At 39.0% G+C, this 21,280-nt stretch overlaps 1 protein-coding gene across 7 annotated transcripts; it reads right to left on the reverse strand.

The window, feature by feature from the left end:
• Positions 1–6,767: 6,767 nt before the first annotated feature.
• Piga (phosphatidylinositol glycan anchor biosynthesis class A) lies at positions 6,768–19,126 on the reverse strand. Of its 7 annotated transcripts, none has more exons than XM_023719582.1 (7): positions 19,068–19,123; positions 15,931–16,333; positions 15,557–15,708; positions 11,091–11,223; positions 10,228–10,360; positions 9,868–10,074; positions 6,768–7,212 (listed from the first exon to the last, which is right to left on the reverse strand). In XM_023719582.1, exons 2-7 carry the CDS (start codon positions 16,269–16,271, stop codon positions 6,946–6,948), a joined length of 1,233 nt encoding a protein of 410 aa, XP_023575350.1. In that variant the 5' UTR covers positions 16,272–16,333; positions 19,068–19,123; the 3' UTR covers positions 6,768–6,945. The 7 variants fall into 7 exon arrangements, 6 of the variants coding, with proteins under 6 accessions (XP_023575350.1, XP_004635126.1, XP_023575348.1 ...); XR_002821886.1 differs by adding an exon at positions 8,594–8,770 and having other exon boundaries at positions 7,171–7,212; positions 15,557–16,333; positions 19,068–19,126; XM_004635069.2 differs by having other exon boundaries at positions 15,557–16,333; positions 19,068–19,126.
• Positions 19,127–21,280: the final 2,154 nt, after the last annotated feature.

The raw sequence follows: 21,280 nt of genomic DNA on the forward strand, positions 1-21,280 counted from the left end.
TTCAGGTCTGAAAGACTTTTACTCCTAAATTCCTATTTCTACTATATTATGTTGGAAAGCAGGATTGGAAAGAGAAAAGTTACTTTTAAGATCTCATGGGACAAAGCAAGTTATTTGATGTTGATACAAAAAAGGATAAATATATGCTATGTTCTTAGTAGAAAATTCTCCTCCTGGCAGCACTTCATTTTCTTTTCATTCTGAGGTCTGTGGATGATTAATCCCAAATCTAAAATATGACAAGCTAGAAAAGACTACTTACTCTAAAACAGTATTTAATAAAATGTCCATCTTGGGTGCCTGAGTGAAAGGGAGACAGTGACTGCAAGTGTTAGACTCATTGTTGTGGTATTTTGATCCATGAAAAGCTCCCACAGCAAGGTTCCTTCCCAGTTATTCACTTCCATTTCAAACATCAGGAAAGTTGTCTTGATCAGGGAAGCGTCAAGAGGAAATGGATGAAAGAGATACCCTGGGATCTAAGGGAACTAACCAAAGATTCCGTGAATCAAGACCTTCTCTAGTTGGACAATGTTTCCTCAGCAGCTGTCCAACACAAGTGAAATTGATTTATATTTAATTTTCTGCATCATCGTCTCTTCTTTCATTCTTAATCTCAAAACTTACTGAAAAGGCAAGTCAAAACAAAATTCTAAGATGACACTAAATAAATCTTATTTCATAAATGCTTTATGCAAAAATATGGGAGCTTCTCATAGCATTCAGGCAATTTAGAACGACTACTTCTGCAAGAACTGTTTCACTAAACCCTTATTGAGGTTGACACAATCTTGAGCCATAGGCCATAGCTTATCCATTTCACTGTTACTGTACTATAAAGTTTTAGTTGTTTCCACTTTCAAAGCACAAATATTAATGTATAAATCTCCCTTATCAAACTTAGATTATCTGCTAGAATACCAATGTAGGAAAATATGTGAATAAAAGTACCTTAACTCTTCTCATTAATTCGTTTTCAGTTTTGCTACTCTAAGCAAGCTACTGTTCACTCACGTCAGACCAGTAATTTATATTGCATACTTAATTCAATCTTGTTTGGGTCTTAATTTTCACATGAAACATGGTTTTCCTTTGCATTTTTTACGTGCCAAAAGTTGGCTAAAACAGCTGCCTGCATTATTTCTGAGTGACCATAATAACTACATTTATTATTTGAGATGGGCATAAAATTTACTGATATATAATAACTGAGTCATGTATCTCTGAGAGATGAAATAATTAGCACTGTACCAGTTTCTCAAGTACAGCATTATGGATATCTTGACCAGACAATTCTGTTACGGGGACCTGCCGGAGCACTGTAGGATAATAAGCAGTGACTCTGATTTCTACTTGATGCGAATGCCTTGCACATCCAGCTGTAACAACCAGAAATGTCTCCAGGCTTTGTCAAGTGTCCCCTGGGGAAGAAAATTTGTTCCCCCCCAACACAACACTTTTCAGTCAAAATACACTGAGCAATGACCTATGCGATGGCTTCTATCTGGATGTCCCCTGAAAACTTCATGTACTCACAGGTGGAGCATTAAAAGGGTGAATGAATTATGGGGGCACTACCCCTGGTTTGGTGTTTAGAGGTAGGGCCTGGTTAGAAGACTCAGGCCACTTGGAGTGTTATTTGGAAGGATATCTCGCACTCATTGACTGCTCCCTCCTCTCTCTGTGTCCTGGACACCATCATGTGAGCAGCTTTCCACTGCCGTGACCTTCTGCCACGCTGCTGCTTCTTTGGAGCCATCCCACTGTGGACTGAAACATGAGCCCAAATAAACCTCTCCTCCTGGGTGTTGTGAGTGTTATCTTGACCCAGTGATGAGGACAGCGTCAGTATGACAGGTTTTGCTACCAGAAGTTGAAGTCATTGCTGTGACTCTTAGCTGACTATGTGATTCAGAAGCCTTCAGAACTAGTTTGTGAGGGAATTTAGAAAGATTTGAAGATGTTAGGTGGAAAAGAAGCGCTACAATGCAGTCAAATGAACTTGATGGGAGATCCTGGTCAAAGTGCAAAGGACCAAAATGCTGATGGACAGGTGGATGGTAAAGATGAGGCTCCCAGATTCCATTGGTATATGGTCTCCAGGCTGTATGTTTTATGCTCTGGCAGGAAAAAAATCTACATTTTACTCATGTTGAGATTTTGCAGGAGACTGACATTAAGGGTGGTGGACTAATTAATCCAGAAGTGGATATTTTGGCAGTCCAATACTGAGGATGTGGCCCGAGTACTACTAAGGGTTCTAGGCAGCTCTCTATGAAGGCTAATGAGCAAAACACATAGCTGATTTTTAAAGTTTCTTAGATCTTCAGAAATGAAGTTCCTATACAGTTGGGGCCCATAAAGCTAGACCAAAGGAGAGCTTAATTGCTGAAAGATTAGCATTAAAAAGGAGCCAAGTAGTTCACAACAGGACAACAGAAAAAATGGCTTGAGGGGAAGGCAAGAATCAGTGAGATCCTCTGCCTGCATGGGATCAAGAGTACAAAGGTGTGGTGTTTTCATTAGAGAGCCCCAGGATGCCATGCTGGAAAATAGTAACATAAGAAACTGACTCCTTGGGATTTAGTTCAGTGCTCAGCCATTCAGGCACTCAGAGGGTGCTGTGGCCAAGATTCAAGAGGGCTGGCTACTACTTGACCTGGCTGCAGACCTTGTATCACCCATTTGGTGCTAGTTTTAAAATCATGCAAAACCCAAGAGTTAAGAGATCAGGGATGCTTCCACCTACATTCTAGGGCTAGAAAACCAGGCATTGTACTTTTCAGAGAGCAGTGCATGAAGTTGTGAGACTAAAGCTGAAATGCAGTAGAGACCCCTGGAAGTTGAAGCCAAGAATGTGGAAGGTCTGAAGAAAGCTACAAGGTGTAAGCAAAGCCAGCCCAAGTGAGAAACCATGAGAGCTACAACCATAGGCAATGCCATAGTGGCCAGGCCACCCGGGCATTTTGGGGCTTACATGTCATACAACTTCCTCCAAGTGCTAGAAACAGAACTAGGTTTCTGTCTTGCTTTGGTCCACTGGTTTCTATCCCATTTTCCTTTCTTGGAATGGGAATGTTTATCCCATGCTACTTTGTGGTGTTTAATTTCTGGATTTTTACAGAGGCTCATAACTAAGTTTATATTACGTCTCAGGGCAGACTTTGGACTTCGACTTCAGTAATGCTGAAACTGTTAAGACTTGGGCAACTGAAGCAAATGTACTTCACACAAAGAAATGCTCATGAATCTTTTGGGGACAGGAGTAATGTTACACTATATACAGATGTCCCTCAAAGGCTCGTGTGCTCAATCAGAAGTGGGGATTTTAGGAGGTCACTACATTATGAGGCCCTTACAGCTGACTTGTCAAAAAGTAGTGTCTGGTCAGCAGCGTTGGGTCACTGGGAATGTGACCTGGAAGGTTTTACCTCCCTCCCCACATCCTTCCTGTTCTGCTTCCTGGCTGCCATGAGATGTGCAGCTTTTTTCTGCCAACCTCTTTCTTTCTTGGAGTTCACAGATGTTGGACAGAAACATGAATCAAAATAAACCTCTCCTTTTTTAAGTTGGCTGTGTCGGGTATTTTGTCCTAGTTATGAGTAAAGTGACTAAGAGAGCCACACAGAAATGATAAAATCAACTCTCCAAATTACTATACAACTCAAATTCTATGTAGAACTTTAATTTTCATTTCATATTAAAAATCCAACTATAGAATGATACAATTTTACATTTAGCCACATCTTTTTGGGAATACAAATTGACAGAGGTAGGGCCAGCCAAATAGCTCAGAGGATTAAAGCACCTGCAAGCAGGCGCAGAAGCCAGGGGTTCAATCCCTGGGCCTACTGTGCCGGCCCTACGCGCAGGGCGTGCTGAGATAGCAATTGAGACTGGGCATGGTGGTACACACCTGTAATCCCAACACATGGGAGGCTGTAAACAGGAGAATCACTACGAGTCCGATCTAGTAATGAGACCCTGAACACCCTGTAGACCCTTCCCCAAAATACAAAATAAAAAAAACAAAGAAATTGACAGTGGCCTTTAAAATATTTCACAAAAGTAAACATATATCCATGATAGCCTGATGTCAAGAGTAAGTTCTGGTAAGATAAATCAGAATACATACATACAGGAGACTGCTTTCTGCTGCTTCTAACACAAAACATGGGAAAAGTTGGGCTCCTATAAAAATTGAAGCTTCTCTTAAAATAGCTAGCAAGATACAATATATTACATAGGCCACGCACTGTAATGTAGAGATGTATTCATTTTTCTAATGTAATAAGGCTTTTTGGATCAAGAAACAAAGTCACAACTGTATTTATAATTCTATAGAGTAATACAGATCATACATTCTAGAAATAAGACAGTGACTCATCTTCTAGAAATTTCCTTTTTTATTGACTGTTAGTCAGCATTTTGTTACTGTATCAATGTATCTGAAAAAAATCAGAAGGAAAGATGTACTTTGACACGGGCTCAAAGGTTTCAGTCCTTGTTAAGCTGGCTCCACTGTTTCAGGGCCTATGAGGAGGCAGAAAGATCATGGTGGAAAGGAGGGATAGAGGAAAGCTACTTACCTTGTGGCAACCAAGAAACTGAATAGGCAGAGCCAGAAGACAGAGGTCTAGAGATAAAATAGGTCCCACCTCTATGATCCGCTCCCTTCACCTAGGGCCCACCTCTCATTTCGACAACCTCTCAATAACCATCAAATTATGAGTTCAACAATGGATTAATCTATGGAGACTTAATAGGTCTCATGATCCACTCATCTTCCAAAGGCCCCACCTCTGGACACTGCTGCGCTGAACTGAAAACCCAGCGAGGAAAACATGAACCTAGATAGACATATAGTACACAAGCCCTAGGAGGGGCAGACCAAGCAACACATGTACTATGCTAAAAAAGCAAGTGGGGAGGGGATGAATGGGACCTTGTTCCACTAGTAAAGAGTATTCCATCCATAAAACGAGACAAGTTAAGAAAATTGTCAAAATGTCATTCTTTATTTTTGGACATGTAGCATGTTTTAACAAACCAGGTACATGTGCAACTGCATAACAAAAAACATTTTAAGAAGTTCCTCATCATTGTAAGTTCACTTACAAATAAATGTGAGGAACAGGACAGAACAATGTGTTTCCATATACTGACCAGTACAACCAGAAAGCCTAAAAGTGAAGATTAAGACAAATAAATTTACTTCCATCTTTTAAAAAAGTAAAATAATTTTGACTTGTAAATTACACATTTTATATGCAAAACTAATCACTTTAAAATTCTATTTTGATTTTAAATAAATGACAATTCAAGAATTAAATAATTTGAAAAAAAACAAGAAGCAAAAGGAAAAACAGTAGTGTACCATTAAAAACTGCAGATTAGAACAAACAAAACCAAGTATTAACCATTTATCACTTTATCATGAACATTGGCACTGTTTATTTCATATCTATGTCAGTTTCAATGCATAAAAATCTTAATAAGACTGAATGGTTATGTCCATTTTTCTCCAACAAAAGAATTTCTAACTTCTACATTTTAAAAATTGCACACTTGCATTTGTGTTTTAGTATAAATAAAACACTAATATACAGCTTTTATATCAGTGGCAATTGGGTAATAGGCAGAAGATACTTTTTAAAAGGTAAGACGTTTTGTGAATGTTGTCATTAAAAATATCCTGTACAGAATCACAATACTGACAGAATCTGTCTAGTGCACACACAAGTGCCTCATTGTTATGATTTCACAGTCCTTTTGCACAAAACTTTATTCTGAAGAGTTCAAAGGATAATACACACCATGTGGATAATTGGGGGTTAAAAACCCATGGCTCTGGGCAACAATGATTACAGTTAACATCTACCCACAAGAGACTTGTGTTCCTAAAATTTTCAGACTTGGTTGGCTATAAATAAAACATTCTGGAGTAAAGCCTTTTGCACACTGACAATACTTATCAGACATCAGCTAGGCCACAGTGGAGGATAGTGACTTATATCAAAAGGACAGAGTAGCAGCTGGTTTTGAGATGGCACACCACATACATTCTGCTCAGATAACAAGAAGGCATTTACAAAGGACTAAATTATGCACTGAAAAATTGGAGGCTTTCTCTGCATGATCATCAACAGTGATATCGGTCCCTAGAATTTAAAAAGCAAAAGGGCTCTTCATAAACAGAACTGAGGATGGAGAATGCATACAACGGGCTCAAAGGACTTGGAATATGCCAGAGACTTCTTCCTGGCATTAACTAGTGTAAGCATTTTTGGCATGATAGACATTTTACCATTTCATGTCAACCATGACTACAGTAAGCTGAATGCATCCCTGGTCCTTAATAGCAGTTTACACACAGCAGGTGATCAAAACATGCTGGTTAACTAACAGACCGTCTTACTAAAGATACCTGCTGCTAGTATGTAACACTTACTGAGAGGACCCAATAAACATTTAAGAGCATCACTTAAATGCCTAATAGATATCTATGAACATGACTTAAAGGAGTTCCCATAATTGGTATACTTCCCTAAAGAAAACCTGTAAACATTTGGTGAATGTTTAAGTAATGCTTTAACATTAAAAACTGGCCAAAAAGTACCCAGAAACATTTGGCCCTTCAGCACCCAAAGCTCTCAAAATATAATGTTAAAACATCTCTGCTAGAAGGATTTCAGTTATCTGAAAAATGTCATACCTGAGTGGCTTAACCATTCTCTCCTAAATTGTAAAGAAGTGCAAGAAGTTTCTACACTCAGGAATTGCATAAGTTTTTAATCTTTCCTTAAACTAAAACATCATATGATATAGAGGTAGCATAACTTACTGAATTAAATTTAAGAAACAAAACCCAAAAAGCAAGGTTATTTTCAACCATCTTAATAGAAGTGTTACAAATGTTTAAAACATTACAAGGCAGGCTTTCTTCTACCTGGTTTTAGACACCTTCTTGTTCTCATCCCTTTTTTCACTGGGAGGACAGTGATGAGTCCAGGCACCTCTTGGCCCAGTGGCGTCTATTGCAACATCAATGATAGAATCTGGAGTGATCCATCTCAGGAAGATAAGGAACATATAGTTGAGCACAGCCAACAGAGCAAAAATGTGGCCTGTGACTGAGCCACAGTGAGAGATGAGCCTATTCAGTCGCTTGTCCATGGGCAACACGTCTTCCTTCAAGACCAGCTCATACACCTGGAGGAGAGAAGGCAAAGAATGAATGCTGGGAGCCAGAAGACTCCCACAACAGACAACGACCCACCCTAACCAAGAATGTTTCCGAAACACATGCAAACAGAAGTCACTTGTGTTTGATGTTGTTACAATAACGATGTCCTTAATGAACTTACAATAATTTCTGCAATCGGGTTGAGTGCTTGTTGGGCACATAATCTGGACAAAACACCATGATATAAAGAATAAGCTACAGTTGCTTTCTCTTAGGAGACCAACATCGATTTCAACTGAGTACCAGAATACCAAAGTCCTGCAAAGTCCAAATAGCTTTTCAGGTCACAACTACAGGGGTAATATTTAATTAAGCAATGACTCGAAGGTATTCAAACAGGACTGGCCTTTTCAGATGCTTTGGGGGGAGAAAACTCTCACTGGTCTCTACCAGAGAAAAAGCATCATTATAGCAGTACAGTAAGTGGGCCTCTAGGGACACACAGGCTCTTCCTTCAACAACTGTGCAAGGCTATCCATGCTGCTGTCCATCGTAGGTGAGGATATGGAGAAACGCTTCAGAGATTGCAAGCAGAAGGGGGGAAGACTGAGTAAACTTTAATAAGCAGCATAGGTCAAATACTGGCAAATAAAGTCTACTGGTGAAAACTGGTAGAGCATGACGTGCTGTTTAAAACTGCTGAGCACTAAACTCTAAAATATTAAGTAACAAAGATCTTTAAATATACCTGTGCAGAACACATCAAATGAGCCAGCATTCCTGTTTTGCAATTGCACTTGGGAATTACTTGTGCTTGGTCTCAAATAATGTACCTGTAAATTGTCTTCTTTTGAGTTCAAGAAGTTACAACAAGTGCAATTTCTACAGGTCAGTGGCCTTTCAAAGGTAAGGCATGTTTTCATCTAGCTCTTCTACCCTGAGGACATTTTAAATACAAGCATTTTAATCAGAATGATGTTGAGGATTATGTTGTGGCTGGTGGACTGTAATCAAATAGTGTGCTCACAGCATTAAGTCCAATTTAATTTTGAGATCGGTTTTCTACATAGTACAGTTGAACTAAAAAGAGCTGAAAAGGATTAAAATGTCCTACAGTTAAAAGACCAAATATAAACTGATTTGTTTATACAGCTCTATTTCAAGTCAATTATTTATCATCTTAAGTGACAAGATAAGTTACTTCTATAAAGAGAATGTGACAATCTGTTACAGATGAGAATTTGCTTTGTTTTGACTGTATGCTATAAATTACCAGACCATAAAAGAGAAAAAATATAAGTGCTTTACTATTTGAAATATAACTACATGAAGTATAATTATAAAAACAATGCTAATTAGCTCCTTAACAAATTGTCACCATAGTCCTTTTCCCGCTTAATTTCTTACCTATCATAGCTCAGAGCTCTCAAGTTGTATCAAGTCTATACACAATTTACAGAGCTGTAGTTGTGTAGGGCGATCAGGGCGTGTCTCCAAAAAACCTGTCTAGCCATATATTCCTGCCAGCCATACCACAAATTCCATCTCAGCTCCCCAAAGGTCACATTAGACTCTAGGGAGTGCCTGGGAGATAAGGAAACAAAAAGATGGAGGATACAGAGCCTGAAGTGGCTACTATGCTGATTGCAACATACACTCCCACAGGTGCCACACTCCAACTTCCAAAGAAAAATTTCGGTTAGCTATCTGATAAGGTAGAGATACTCCAAGACTTTTCTAGAAAGTCAGACTGCCTGAGGCCCTTGAGTTCAAACCATTTCAGAAGTCTCCTAGTTCAATGGAAAATGTTATTATGGATGACCACGTTTACAGAGAAAGAGGTTTTTGAATTCACATTCCAATATGGGTTCATTTTGGATACTGAAATTTGTAATTCAAATCAAGTAAGAATGCCTTATAGTAAAGGGCTAGTATCAGTGGGAGACACCTAGCAGTTTCCATTTAGTGTGGTACATGACAAGAGGCAAAAGGCAGAGTAGTCATGAGAAAGATCTAAAGGATGAAGCTGAAAAGAAATGCAGTCCATTTGGGAACCACCTCTCAGCATGTACTCTCCTACCTAAGGTGGCAATCCATTTTCTGTACCTGTCCTTTCTTGAATGTTCTATTGCTGCTTTTCATCTGTCATCATATTTCCAACTTGAACTCTAACTTACTATATTTTCTATTAACCCACAGTTGCCAAAATAATTTTCCTGCAGAAAAGTATAGTGGTTAGCAAAAGCATGACAGAAGGCTCAAGAAGTAGTCAGAATCAAATATTAACAGTTATAAAGCTACTGTAAACACCAAAACCATATATTTGCTAATAGACCTAGATAATTTTGAATGATAAACAACCTTAAGAAAACATCTAAGGATAGATTTCAATACTAGTTTTGCCTTTAACTGCTAAGACTTTTACAAAATTTTGTGGTTTCCCCATACCCAGTTTAGTCAACTGTTAATGATTCTTTCAGATGTCAATGCAATGATTTGAATAGAAACTTAGCCCAGCACATACCCAAAAATTATCCTTAGTTCATTTCTTTTCATATGGAAGACAGTCCATAAATTTAACCAAAAACATTAATGGCCAACTTGTACATAAGAGAAACCGAAGGCTACGTGAAATTTCGAGGAAGAGCTCAGACAAGATCTTTGCTCAGCATGTGACATACCTTTTCAGTTCTCTGCGCAACATTCCTCCACGTGTAGAAAGTCTTTACTACACTATGGATATTTTCTGGGGTTGGAAGTGTCCCCGACTTCAGTTGGAAAATAGCTTTTTCCAACCCTTCACACAAAGATTTTACTGAAGGCTCACACAGAACAATGAGACTTTCTGGAAGCACCTCAGGAATTCCACCCACCTTGGTACTTACAACCTTCAAAAGAAAAAAGGAATACATGATCCACCTATAATGACCTCAGGTCAATCATCAAAATGAAGTTAAAACATTGTTATAACATATGTCCTACTATTTTTTCAAAATATAGATAAAGATATCCCCACAATGTAAGCCCTTCAAGCTTTTTACCTGTAAACCACAACTGGCTGCTTCCACAATCGCCATGCAGAATGCTTCGGTGAGGGAGGTGTTAAGAAAAATATGCCCTTGAACTAAGACATCTCTAACGTCCTTGTGTTCTAAAGCTCCCAAAAGACGCACCCTGATTTTTTAAATGAGAGGGGGAAAGAAAAGGGAATGAAAAATCACGCTACAAAAAATTTAATTTCTAAGCCGTCAGCTTTTATGTAGAGTCCTACAAGTGCTAATGTTTTCTACCTCAAAACATTAACATAACTAAATACCTACGTTTTTAAAAAAGCCCTATAAAGCTGTGATATACCTCATAAAATTAACATATTGCTAACTTTTATTTATTTACTTATTTTTTGTCTTTTTGAGACAGGGTCTCACTCTGCAGTTCAGGCTGGCGTTGAGCTCACCTTGTAGAGCAGACTGATCTGAAAGTTGTAATGATCCTCATGCCTCAGCCTCCCAAGTGCTGAGATTACAGGAGTGTGCCACCACACCTGGCCTCTAACTTTTTAACATGTACAAATTTCACCTTCTCTAAAGCTAATTTGCATTAAATGGAAATATTGGTATGACTTAAAAATCTGCAAATATTCCCAATCACAGTGGTTGCCTATTGGGCCTTCCATGATATTTCCAACTACTATTCCCCAATGTCACATAATATCAGGCTAATAGAAAAATAAAATTGTGAATTTTTAATTGTGGTTCTCATTTTATATAAATTCTTTAAAAACAGGCCTTGAATTATTGTACATCAATTACATGGCAAAGAAGCAGCACATTTAAGCGGGCATGTAGCTAAAACCAAACAGCCACTGCTGGTACTTTCTTACCCACAATATGACAGCCACTGATACCTGTCATGTAGCTGGTATCTTTCCCGTACTTCTTCCAAAATGATTCTCTTTGGTCCCTCTCCTCCAATTATGAAATTTAGATTTTGATATTTCTGGCAGAGTTCAGGTATTATGCCACAAAGCAAATCAGTCCCTGAAAACAAAGTTGAATGTTAGAGATATTAATGTTTGAACTTCAAAATTCATCAGAAATGAGAATTTACTCATTTATTAAGATATAAGATACAGCATTTAGAAATACAGAAATTAACTCTCTCACATGTTTCCTGGGGGTGGAATCATTCATAAACTGCCAACAGTTCCCAAGGGTTATAATTCTTGGTGATACAGACCCTGACATGCTTTGTTACCTTTTATACAACCAAAATATGGACAATTCTTTTTCAGTATCCTTCAGAGATTCACTTGGACACACTGCCTCCTACTACCAAAAGGTATTTAAGTTAGCTAACTAATGTTTCAATTATTCTTCATAGCACGCAGCCTGCTAGAGCTAGCGATCTGGGTCTTGTCCCAGTTTCTTTCTTTCTTCCTTTTCTTTTATAACAAGCAAGCCCTTGATCACAGCTAAGTACCCTGATCTACTAAATGCAGAGACCTCCCAGTATTGAAAAAAAATGCAGAGACCTATGTACCTACAATCTCAAGGTCTCTTTCAGCTATAAAATTCTATCAGCATGACTCTTACTTCCTGCCATAAGAGTTAAGCAACAAAGTCTAAGTGCTTCCTCTACTTTGTTCAAAACTCAGTTTGCAAGGAGAATTTTTCAACAAACACTATAGTTCTGCCATGACTTCAAAAAAGAGTCCACTCAAACCAGCTATACCCTAGTTCTTGAGAATAAATAGGCAAAGGGGGTAGAACTACAGCTGTGAGATCGTTCCATTATACACAGCAAAAAGGATTCATCTTTATTCCTTTCTTCAGAAATTTATTTTTCTTACATTATATAAAGACCACCTCAGATAATACAATGCAATCAAATAAATCATGCTCTACTAGTCTGCAAGTTAAAGGCTAAGCACAGAGCAATGTTGACACTACCTGGAAATAGTTCATTAACAACTATAAATCATACACATTTATAAGTAAAAAGAAACATAAAAAAGATGACACTAAGCTGTAAAATATACATGGTGAAATTATATTTATATGTAGAAATTTGTATTAAGTGAATATGTACAAACTTCGATAGCTGTTATGTATTTTAAAAGAGAAGCAATTCCTGAAAAATAAAAATATATTCATTTAAATATTAATAAGTAATTCTCCTGTCACATCTCTCCCCATGTAATAAATTAAAATAATTTCAATTAGACCTGTTTATTAATAAAAAATATCCATACACAGAATTTCTTATACTGATCTTCCTCAAAATAGGCAGAATTATAAAATAGTGGCTGACATTATACGTATATGGTCATTTTTATTAAATAGTGCAACATAGGATTAAATAAACTCTGTTGGTACCTTCAACATATTATATGTACAAAAATACCCATGTAGTTTTTTTTAATTATGAAGGCTTCTCATTAAAATCTTAGCTATCTTTGTCTCAAGCCTGTTACCAAATCCATTCATTGGGTTTTTACATAAAACCAGAAAGTGAATTAATGACCATTAACATTTAGCCTCCTACACTTTCTTCCTTTTACTTTCATTTTTGTCTCTTACCCTTCTTCCTCTTTCATTCCTTTGAAATACAGGGTTAAGAGTTCATTTTTTAAACAAAAGTGGAACAATAATCATAATTGCTGATAACAGCGAACATCTACTGAATGGCTACTATGCTAGTACTTGAAATGCGTTATATCTTTTAGTACTGACAATCACCATAAAAGAAATGAAACTGATTAATACTATTAATGCGCTATAATAGTATTCCAGGAATAAAGGGTTTTTTCTCTCAATATAAAAAATTACTCTGGTGCCTGCAAGACTTTAACACAATGGAACATTCAAAGACTTTTAATTGCCATCATATAAAATAGACAAGGAAAATTCCCAACTTGGATTGCTTTTAATGCTCAGTCTAACAGGAGTTGAGCCTTCTGTCCTATCCTAAGACCTAATGACCCAGCTAGGAAACAGGCAACCTGAACGCAAGAGCTGGCCTCATATTTCTCATGTTATTCACTGTATAACCTGGGCGAGTTACTTATCGTCCCTCAGACTGTTTCTTGGTGTGTTACAAGCAGATAACACGTACCTACAGTTGCTGGGAGGGATCAAGTGGGGTACGACATTGCACACACAGGGTTTCACCACTACAGAACCCCTTGCTAGATTATCATCACCGCCACAATAAGAAGTGAGATGCGTCAGTACACTCACTGAGCACTGCGAGACCTCAACTGAGAGCAAAATAGGGTGGAACGAAGAGGGCTCATTGCAGCCAGCCTGGAAACCCTGGCAAGGAATATTTGCATTTATCTTCTTAATTAATCCACCCCAATGAGCTTCTCATATCTGGTCTAATGAATACCTCCAGATGAAATTGACTTGATAATAACGAATGGCCCATTAAGATAACTACTTAGTTTTGGGCTGTGGATGTGGTCATTCCTTAGCAGAATATTACTGTTGCAGGAGGCCTTACATATGGAGAGGGTTTGATAAATATCTGAGGACTGAACTGAGAACAGCAAAGAATGTAACCTTCACTCCACTGGTGACTAGCTCACTGATTAAAACACCACATTAATGAAGTAGAAGTAACAGGTATGAGTAGTAAGTTTTACTGGTCTATTGCACACACACACACACACACACACACACACACACACCCCATGTTCTTTCTTGGCTATCTCACAAAGGTATGCTATTTGATTAAAAATAAATCAGGTAACTTTTTATAATAAACACATCACCAATACCCCAAGTAGGACACAAAAGAATGCCAGCCAATTCATATCTTCTTGGTAAACAAGTAGACACACATCACTAACCTCACCCAGAAAATGCAGTTCAGTGCAGGTTTTCTTACCACCTCCACTTACGTGGACTTTCTATTCCACATGTGGGCTATGTTGCCCGAGGCCTACATCTAAGATTTCAGGCCACTGCACAGTTATCAAGAATCTATGGCATTTCTTCAGAAATATGATTCCAGTTGTACTTGTCACTGAACAGGGTAATTAAATACCATATAAACTCACAACACTAAGTTTCTATGAAAACCAAGCTGAGTAGTTTGAAAAATCTAATAAAGCACAGCCACAGAAAAGCATTCCCTATCAATGAGTGGTGACCAAACCACTGTGTAAAACTGAAAGCAAATTAAAACTTTAGAAGCATATTGCTTGATGTGCATTTAACAGTTCCACCCCACTTCAAAAATAAAAGAAAAACCAGGTGGCAACAGTACATTATACTTTGTGAAGGTGACTGCACAAGACACAGGTGAAATTAGTTAACCAGTACTCAAAGCCTGCAGCTCTGGGACTAACTGGACACTTGGACACTGGGAAGTCAGTGTATTAATGTTTTGAGTCAAGTTCAAGTATTTAAGACTACATATTACTTTTTTATCAGGTCCAATTTTAAGTGACACCTGATTACTAGACAAATTTTCCAAGAGTAATTTAATATACTTCTAATAGCCACTGTTCAGAGTTCTGATAAATAAGCCTCCACAAATTCTCCAGCAGTATCCATTGCTGTTGCAAAGGTACTATGAACAACCCTTCTTGCTAACAGTGGGTCCTCATCAAGTACAACCTAGGCCCCATACACCACTGAACCTTCACATAGTTCCCATTGTCACCTGAATAAAACAAACAAAACTGAAATAGAGATGTTAAGTAACTTGTCCTCAGTCACACAGTGGGATACAGCCATCCTCTAGCTATGGCCCATCTAATCATCCTCTCTTCATCACTTACCTGCCAATATGTCATTAATATCATATATATGATTAAATGAGACAAGCAACTGCAAAACAGTAGTATGCAGAATTAGCCCACTGATTTGCATATGTAAATAGGCATAAAATACAGGAAGTTATAAATCAAAGTCTTCTTTAGGGTCATCTCTGAATAGTGTAGTTACAGCTAATTTTAGTTTTCATCTTTGTGCTTCTCCTGGCTTTTACAACATCTGCAATGAAAAGGCATTACTTTTATAATTGAAAGAAAAAGCCATGTGATAAGCTCTGGTCCTTTATTTCTTACCACATGTGGAGGGGTGATTTAATTTTTAAATAGATCCTGTCAATTAAACAGCACCAGTTTATTTTTATTTTCAGTAACTATTAAAACTGGAGGTAGCATTCACTGCTATTCTAAAAATTTCTCTTCTTGGATGTACAAGTCAATATCAGATCTTCCTTTGCTATAGTTAATGAAGAAGTCATTATAAAAACATAAAACAAAATGAAAAGCCCAACAATCATTAGATACAAATATTCAACAGCTTTCTATAAGGATAAAAGTCTGCAATGTAAATACAGCTATCGTTTCATTACCTTTTCTGTAAACAAGTCTGCTGATAACAACAATAGTTATACTATCATGCCTCCTAAATGGATCTGGAGTGAAGTCAGTAGGATCTACCGCATTAGGAATGACGGACACTATTTCAGGATTCAGTGCTGCTCTTAGTACAGTATTTTCCTTACTAGTATAAGAGACACAAATGATGTGGTTTGTGTCACAAAGCGACACAGTTAGAAGCTTGTTTGTGAGCACCGAGCTGACATCAGCAAATCCAAAGAGGGAATGGTCCGTGAAGACTGTATGGAGCCCCATTGTCTTGGCGTGGAAGAGAGCATCATGGGCCATGGAAGAAAAAGAACTATGGGAATGGACTATTGTGACTCTCTCCCGAACAAATATGTACCTGAGCAATGGCAGACTGTGAAAGAGGGTCGTGGCTGTAGATTGGTTGTACATGACTTTCAGAGGCAAGTAATAGACTTTGAGGCCATTAGTGAGGTAACGGATGCCTTTTCGATCTCCGTAAGCATGGGTGACAATTATGACCTTGTGCCCTCTTTGAATCAGGCACTGAGAGAGCTGGTATATGTGGCTTTCCACTCCTCCCATATTTGGGTAGAAAAAGTCAGATACCATGCATATATTATGAGAATGGGTTGTACAGGTAGAAAAGCTTCCAGGGTTAACCGAGGAGAGTGGAGTTGAGGGAGGCTTCGCATGCCCCCCTCCTCCTCTATAGGCCATGCTGAGATGGTTCAGACATCAGTTCTCAGAGCAACCCAGCTAAGATATATGTCCTCTGTTACCTGAAAAAGAGAGAAAAACGGGATCTCAGCTCAGAGACACAAGATATTCCAAGCCCCATTAGCATCACTTTTAATGTTAATGTACATTTATGAGCTTTTCTCCTAGAAATAAAAAAGTACATAATGAAAATACTCATTTGCACTTACTTACTTAGCATTTACTGTACATGCAACTAAACTAGACTCTTTCGTGTCTTAATTTTGCTGCAAAACATTGCTATGCATAATTTTGTCTGTTATAGCATACTGTATAATAGTGTGCCATGCTAAAGAGTTTGTTATCAAATGTTAAGTACACAGACACACATATGCTTATTTCCCCTCTATTGGTATCACTTTACCAGCTTCTACTTACTAAATGGCTATGACACATCAGGCACTATATGCTAAATTCTCTACATTCTACTGTAACCTCACCAAAACCCTACTAAGTATTACGTGTATGTGATAAATGGAAAGTAAAGCTTAAGGAGGTTAAGAAATTTGTCCTTCACCACTCAACTTTTCATAGGCAGCACAACTGTTTCACTGTTGATCATGACTCCTCTTGGACCTGGTTTCACACATAGGATGCAGTGAAAAGTGATGTGCAAATGTTTGTCCTACGCCTCACAAGGGCCTGTGGCTCCCACTTAAGTACTCTTGGCTACTCAAAGTAATCACTTAAGTCCAGCTACTATATGTACTGTGCTGGAAAGATGTCAGGGAGACAATGTGAAAAGGGAAAAGCACAGACTCCATGGGGAAAGCCAGAGCTCCAGCCAGTGCCCTGTTTTCAGGGTCTAGTTTCTTGTCAAATTGCTGCTCCCTAAAAACATCCTCCCTGGTGACCGCTGGCAAGAACAGCAGGAGCACCACTAGCTAATCCCAGGAGATTGCAACATTGTGAAAAATAGTAAAATGATTGCTGTTTCACACTACTAAGTCTTGGGAAAGTTTTACAGGAAAGTATAAAGTAAAGCAGACCAGGATTTGAATCTAATTACACTGGTCTACTCCTTAAGTCTGTAAATAAAGTTTTACAGCAACACGGGCCTGTCCATTCATTTATGCTCATGGCTACTTTTGGGCTGTAACGGCAGAGTGACTGTGACAGTGGCTGCAACAGGGACCATATGACCAACAGAGCCTAAAATATTTACCATCTGGTCCTTCATTGAAAGTTTGCTGATCTCTGCTCTGCAGCTTAGCCACTGATGCAATTAATCTCATAGTTCGTCTGGTATTAGCTTTGTGTTTACACTACAATATACCTAGAGCTAGAATCGCCTTTTTTGAGGTCATCTTTTGCTAAGGACAACTGGAGCTCATGCAATAGGCAATGCAGATATTTTGCTCCTCTTATTCAAATACGATAATAATCAAGCTGCTGCCACCACTTGTTTTTTTTAAACATTCTATTCCATATTGTTTTCTCTATGAATGTCCTGCCTTTCAGTGTGCAATCTGAAAATAAAGACTTAACTAGAGATGGGTTAAATCTAGGACCACTTCTTACATCCTAAAGTGGGTAATATTTATCCCCGGGGTCCTCCAAAGTCATATCAATGTGAAACATTCATACAGGATACACTACTGCTATAGATTCTTAAAACTTTCAAAGCTACAGAGTCTTGGAGATAAGGGTAAAAATCTTCTTAGCTTTACAAGATTTCCAGAGCTCCAGAACCAACTATACAAGCAGAAGTCATGCTAAAGCTCCAAGGTTTGAATTTCAACTGCAAAATCATAAAATACAAATTAACATGGGCAGCCTTAACTACCAATTCTCTCCAACAAACTCATCCATATCTTAAGTATATTCCCAGAAATACTTCATAAATGTTTGTGGAACTTAATTCAATAATTAACGTTCAATATTCCAAATACTGAGATTCCTCAAGCTTGCACTTTTCAAGTGGTTTAACTAACAAGCGTCTATGTTTTGTCACTTAAACCTGAAGTTCCAGTTCTATTCAGTTTCAAAAGATGAATGATAACAAAAAGTGAGCAATGAGTCAAATGAAATTACTTAATTTTGTGTCACTAACCTGCAACACTGAGGAGTCTGCCCACCCTCTGGTTATCACTTTCAACATCTGTGTCATTCAAAAGCTTACACAGCATACTCATAGAATCTCGGATTTTAACCAAATCTCTCTTTAAAAATGAGAAGCCAGGCAACTTTGAACGATTCATCCAAAGCTCATCACCCAGCCACTTCAGTGGCAAACTGGTGAAGATTTTAACATTTTCGCATGTAGCCAAGGAACCACAGCAAGCCAATAGCAGCAAAGGCTCCTACGGAGCCCTCGGCAGAGCAGGCGGAGGCTGCAGATGAGGAGGACCGCACTTCTAGAGAAACCTTGGTCACTCCTTGGGTTGCACTCCTTTAGAGGTAGCCAAGGAGCAGCAGAGCCAAGATGTCCCACTCAGTGAGCGACCCGACAGAATCGGGCAGGGTCTGACCACGCCCAAAGGAAGGAGGAAAACAACAGGAAAGTGGGCAAGGGTCTGAGACTGGAAGTTCCTGAGATGCCAGAAGGTAGCCCACCAATCTCGGCCAAGGAACCCGCTCCAGATCTCCAGTGCCCTCGGCCCCACTCCACTCTGCAGACCGTCCGACCCGGCTTCCGGGCCTGAAGCGCAGTAGGCTTCAACCCTGCTACAGCCTGCCAGGGTCCCAAGCCAGCAGCGCAGCCCCGTCCGGAGGCGGGCAAGACTGCTAGAGAGGAGAGGCCGGACGCGCACTTACCGGCGAGTCCCATGGCCGCCCGTGTCCGGACCTCCCGCGGCTATAACCAGAGTCCCGCCTCGCTACCCTGAATCACCAATCCGGGGCGTCCGCGCCCGAGCGCCGCGCCCCCGAGGCAGACAATCAAAAAGTGGCGCTTAGATCACGTGCAAGAGCGACGCTCAACCGTCCCAACCCCTTAGCGTGGGTTGCAGCGTCAGCGTGCATTTGCGCATGCCTAATGGGTGCTGCGGAAGATTGGGCGCAGTTGCCCTCTGGTTGCCTAGTTACAGCGTCGCTTTTCAGGAAGCCGGTTATCACCATGCTTGCTTCTGATTGGTGAGACTTGGGTGAGAAGACTACTAAAATCCAGGGTCATGGTGGCATTCTATTTAGAATTATCTGCCACAGCAGAACTGTGCTAGTTCTTGTCACCCTGCTAGGGTTGCTAATGCAGCATATAGAAATACACAAATTTTAGAAATCAAAGCAATGCAAAATGTAAAAATATGATCTTTGAATTTCATATAAGTATATCCTAAATATTGGAGATGTCACTAAAAAATTATTAGGAGTTTATTTGAAATTAAATTCAATGGCACATCTGTATTTTATCTGACAGCCCTGCACTCCGGGGCGGGGATCTGAAATATCTAGTCCCTCTCAAACTGGTTGGACTAGCTGCGGTGATGGATGGTTGGCTAGAAGGCTGAAGAATCAGAAGTAGGTTGATGATCCGTCACCTTTACAGCTGGCACTTGCAGTTACCCAACCCGCACTTTTGAGAGCCAATTCGTTCCTGAGAACCACCACCACTGTGACTAGCACGCATTTAGCACCTTGAATAAAACTATTACATCCTGAGAATTTAAGTTTTATTTTCCTGATGTTCTCTCCAAACCTCCAGAGATAATGAAATGCTTCCACTTTTGTATCTTTATAATATTTTGTCAATGAACAAAATTTACGTTTCCGCTTCTGTCCTGGGCACTGAGCATTAAAAAGTAAATAAATCATGATTCTGCCTAAGACTCGCAGTCTCATATGGCACACCACTGTATTTATACATGGCCATGGTCAGTTAAATCTTAAGTAACAATATCCACTTAAAGTTACTTTTTGAAAGTCAAAAGAAAGTTTTAGTAGCAGAACTGAGACAAGTCTAGTAACTCTACCTCAAGGTATGACCTGGCAATATGCCTTTAGGGAATTTTCTTAGAATCCACTAAAATTAGATGAAAATACTTAACACATGGTATTCTGATTACACATAATAAATGTCAATTTTTATCTCCCTTTTCATTTATATATGCAAATAAAAATGCATATGCAAATAATTTTGGATTGGAAAGGCAAAAAATATGTACTGACAGCCTCCCACCAATACAGAAGACACAATGCAGAGAAAATGTGGCATGAGCATTTCCCCAGTGGAACCAAGATGGAATCAAGGCACATGTAAATTATCCAGAATCAAAGGTAGGAAGTATAAGAGAAATACCAGAAAAACAATGGGGTACAGAGGCAAAGAGTCTTTCTATCTGGAGCATTTAGCTAGAGAAATAAGCAGAGAGTGTCTGTGCAACTCTTTAGAGCAAGATCATTTCATTAACGACGTGAACAAGGTACAGAGACAGGCCCTGGCTGTCCTATGAACATTACTGTGTAGATACACATGGGAAGAAATGGGGAAAATGTACACACAAGAAAAGGGTGGCATTTTTAGTGAAGGTTAGAGAGAAATAGTAGAGGATCCCACTGAAGGCAAACTTGATCTTGAGCCAGACATCCAGCCAGTATGATATTCTCAGTTAATATTTCAGAACTCTTCATTTCTCCTTCTGCTTCAAGTAGAAAAATGAGAATAAAATGAATATAAATGAGAAAAGCATATGTTTTATTTGGAATTTAGAAAAGACAAGTATGTCTATGTATCCCAAACAGAACCATAATGTGAAATGATGATCATGATGAAAGCCATATAGGCCTGGACACAGTGTGTGGCAACAGGAAAACCTGAACTAGGGTTCAGTAATAGAAATCATCAGGACTCCATGTGTGGCAAAAGACAGGAGCCAATCTCATGAGAAAATGTTACACTGGTGACCTTCAATAAAGCACTTGCCAATATTCACACCCTTGTCTAAATCCCTGTTACACTGACTCTAGGTTTTGGCCATGTGACTTGCATGTCCAATGGGACATCTGCAAGGACATGCCACAGAGATTTAGTG

Source organism: Octodon degus, unplaced genomic scaffold, assembly GCF_000260255.1.
Source record: "Octodon degus isolate 3935 unplaced genomic scaffold, OctDeg1.0 scaffold00069, whole genome shotgun sequence".
Classification (NCBI taxonomy): domain Eukaryota; kingdom Metazoa; phylum Chordata; class Mammalia; order Rodentia; family Octodontidae; genus Octodon; species Octodon degus.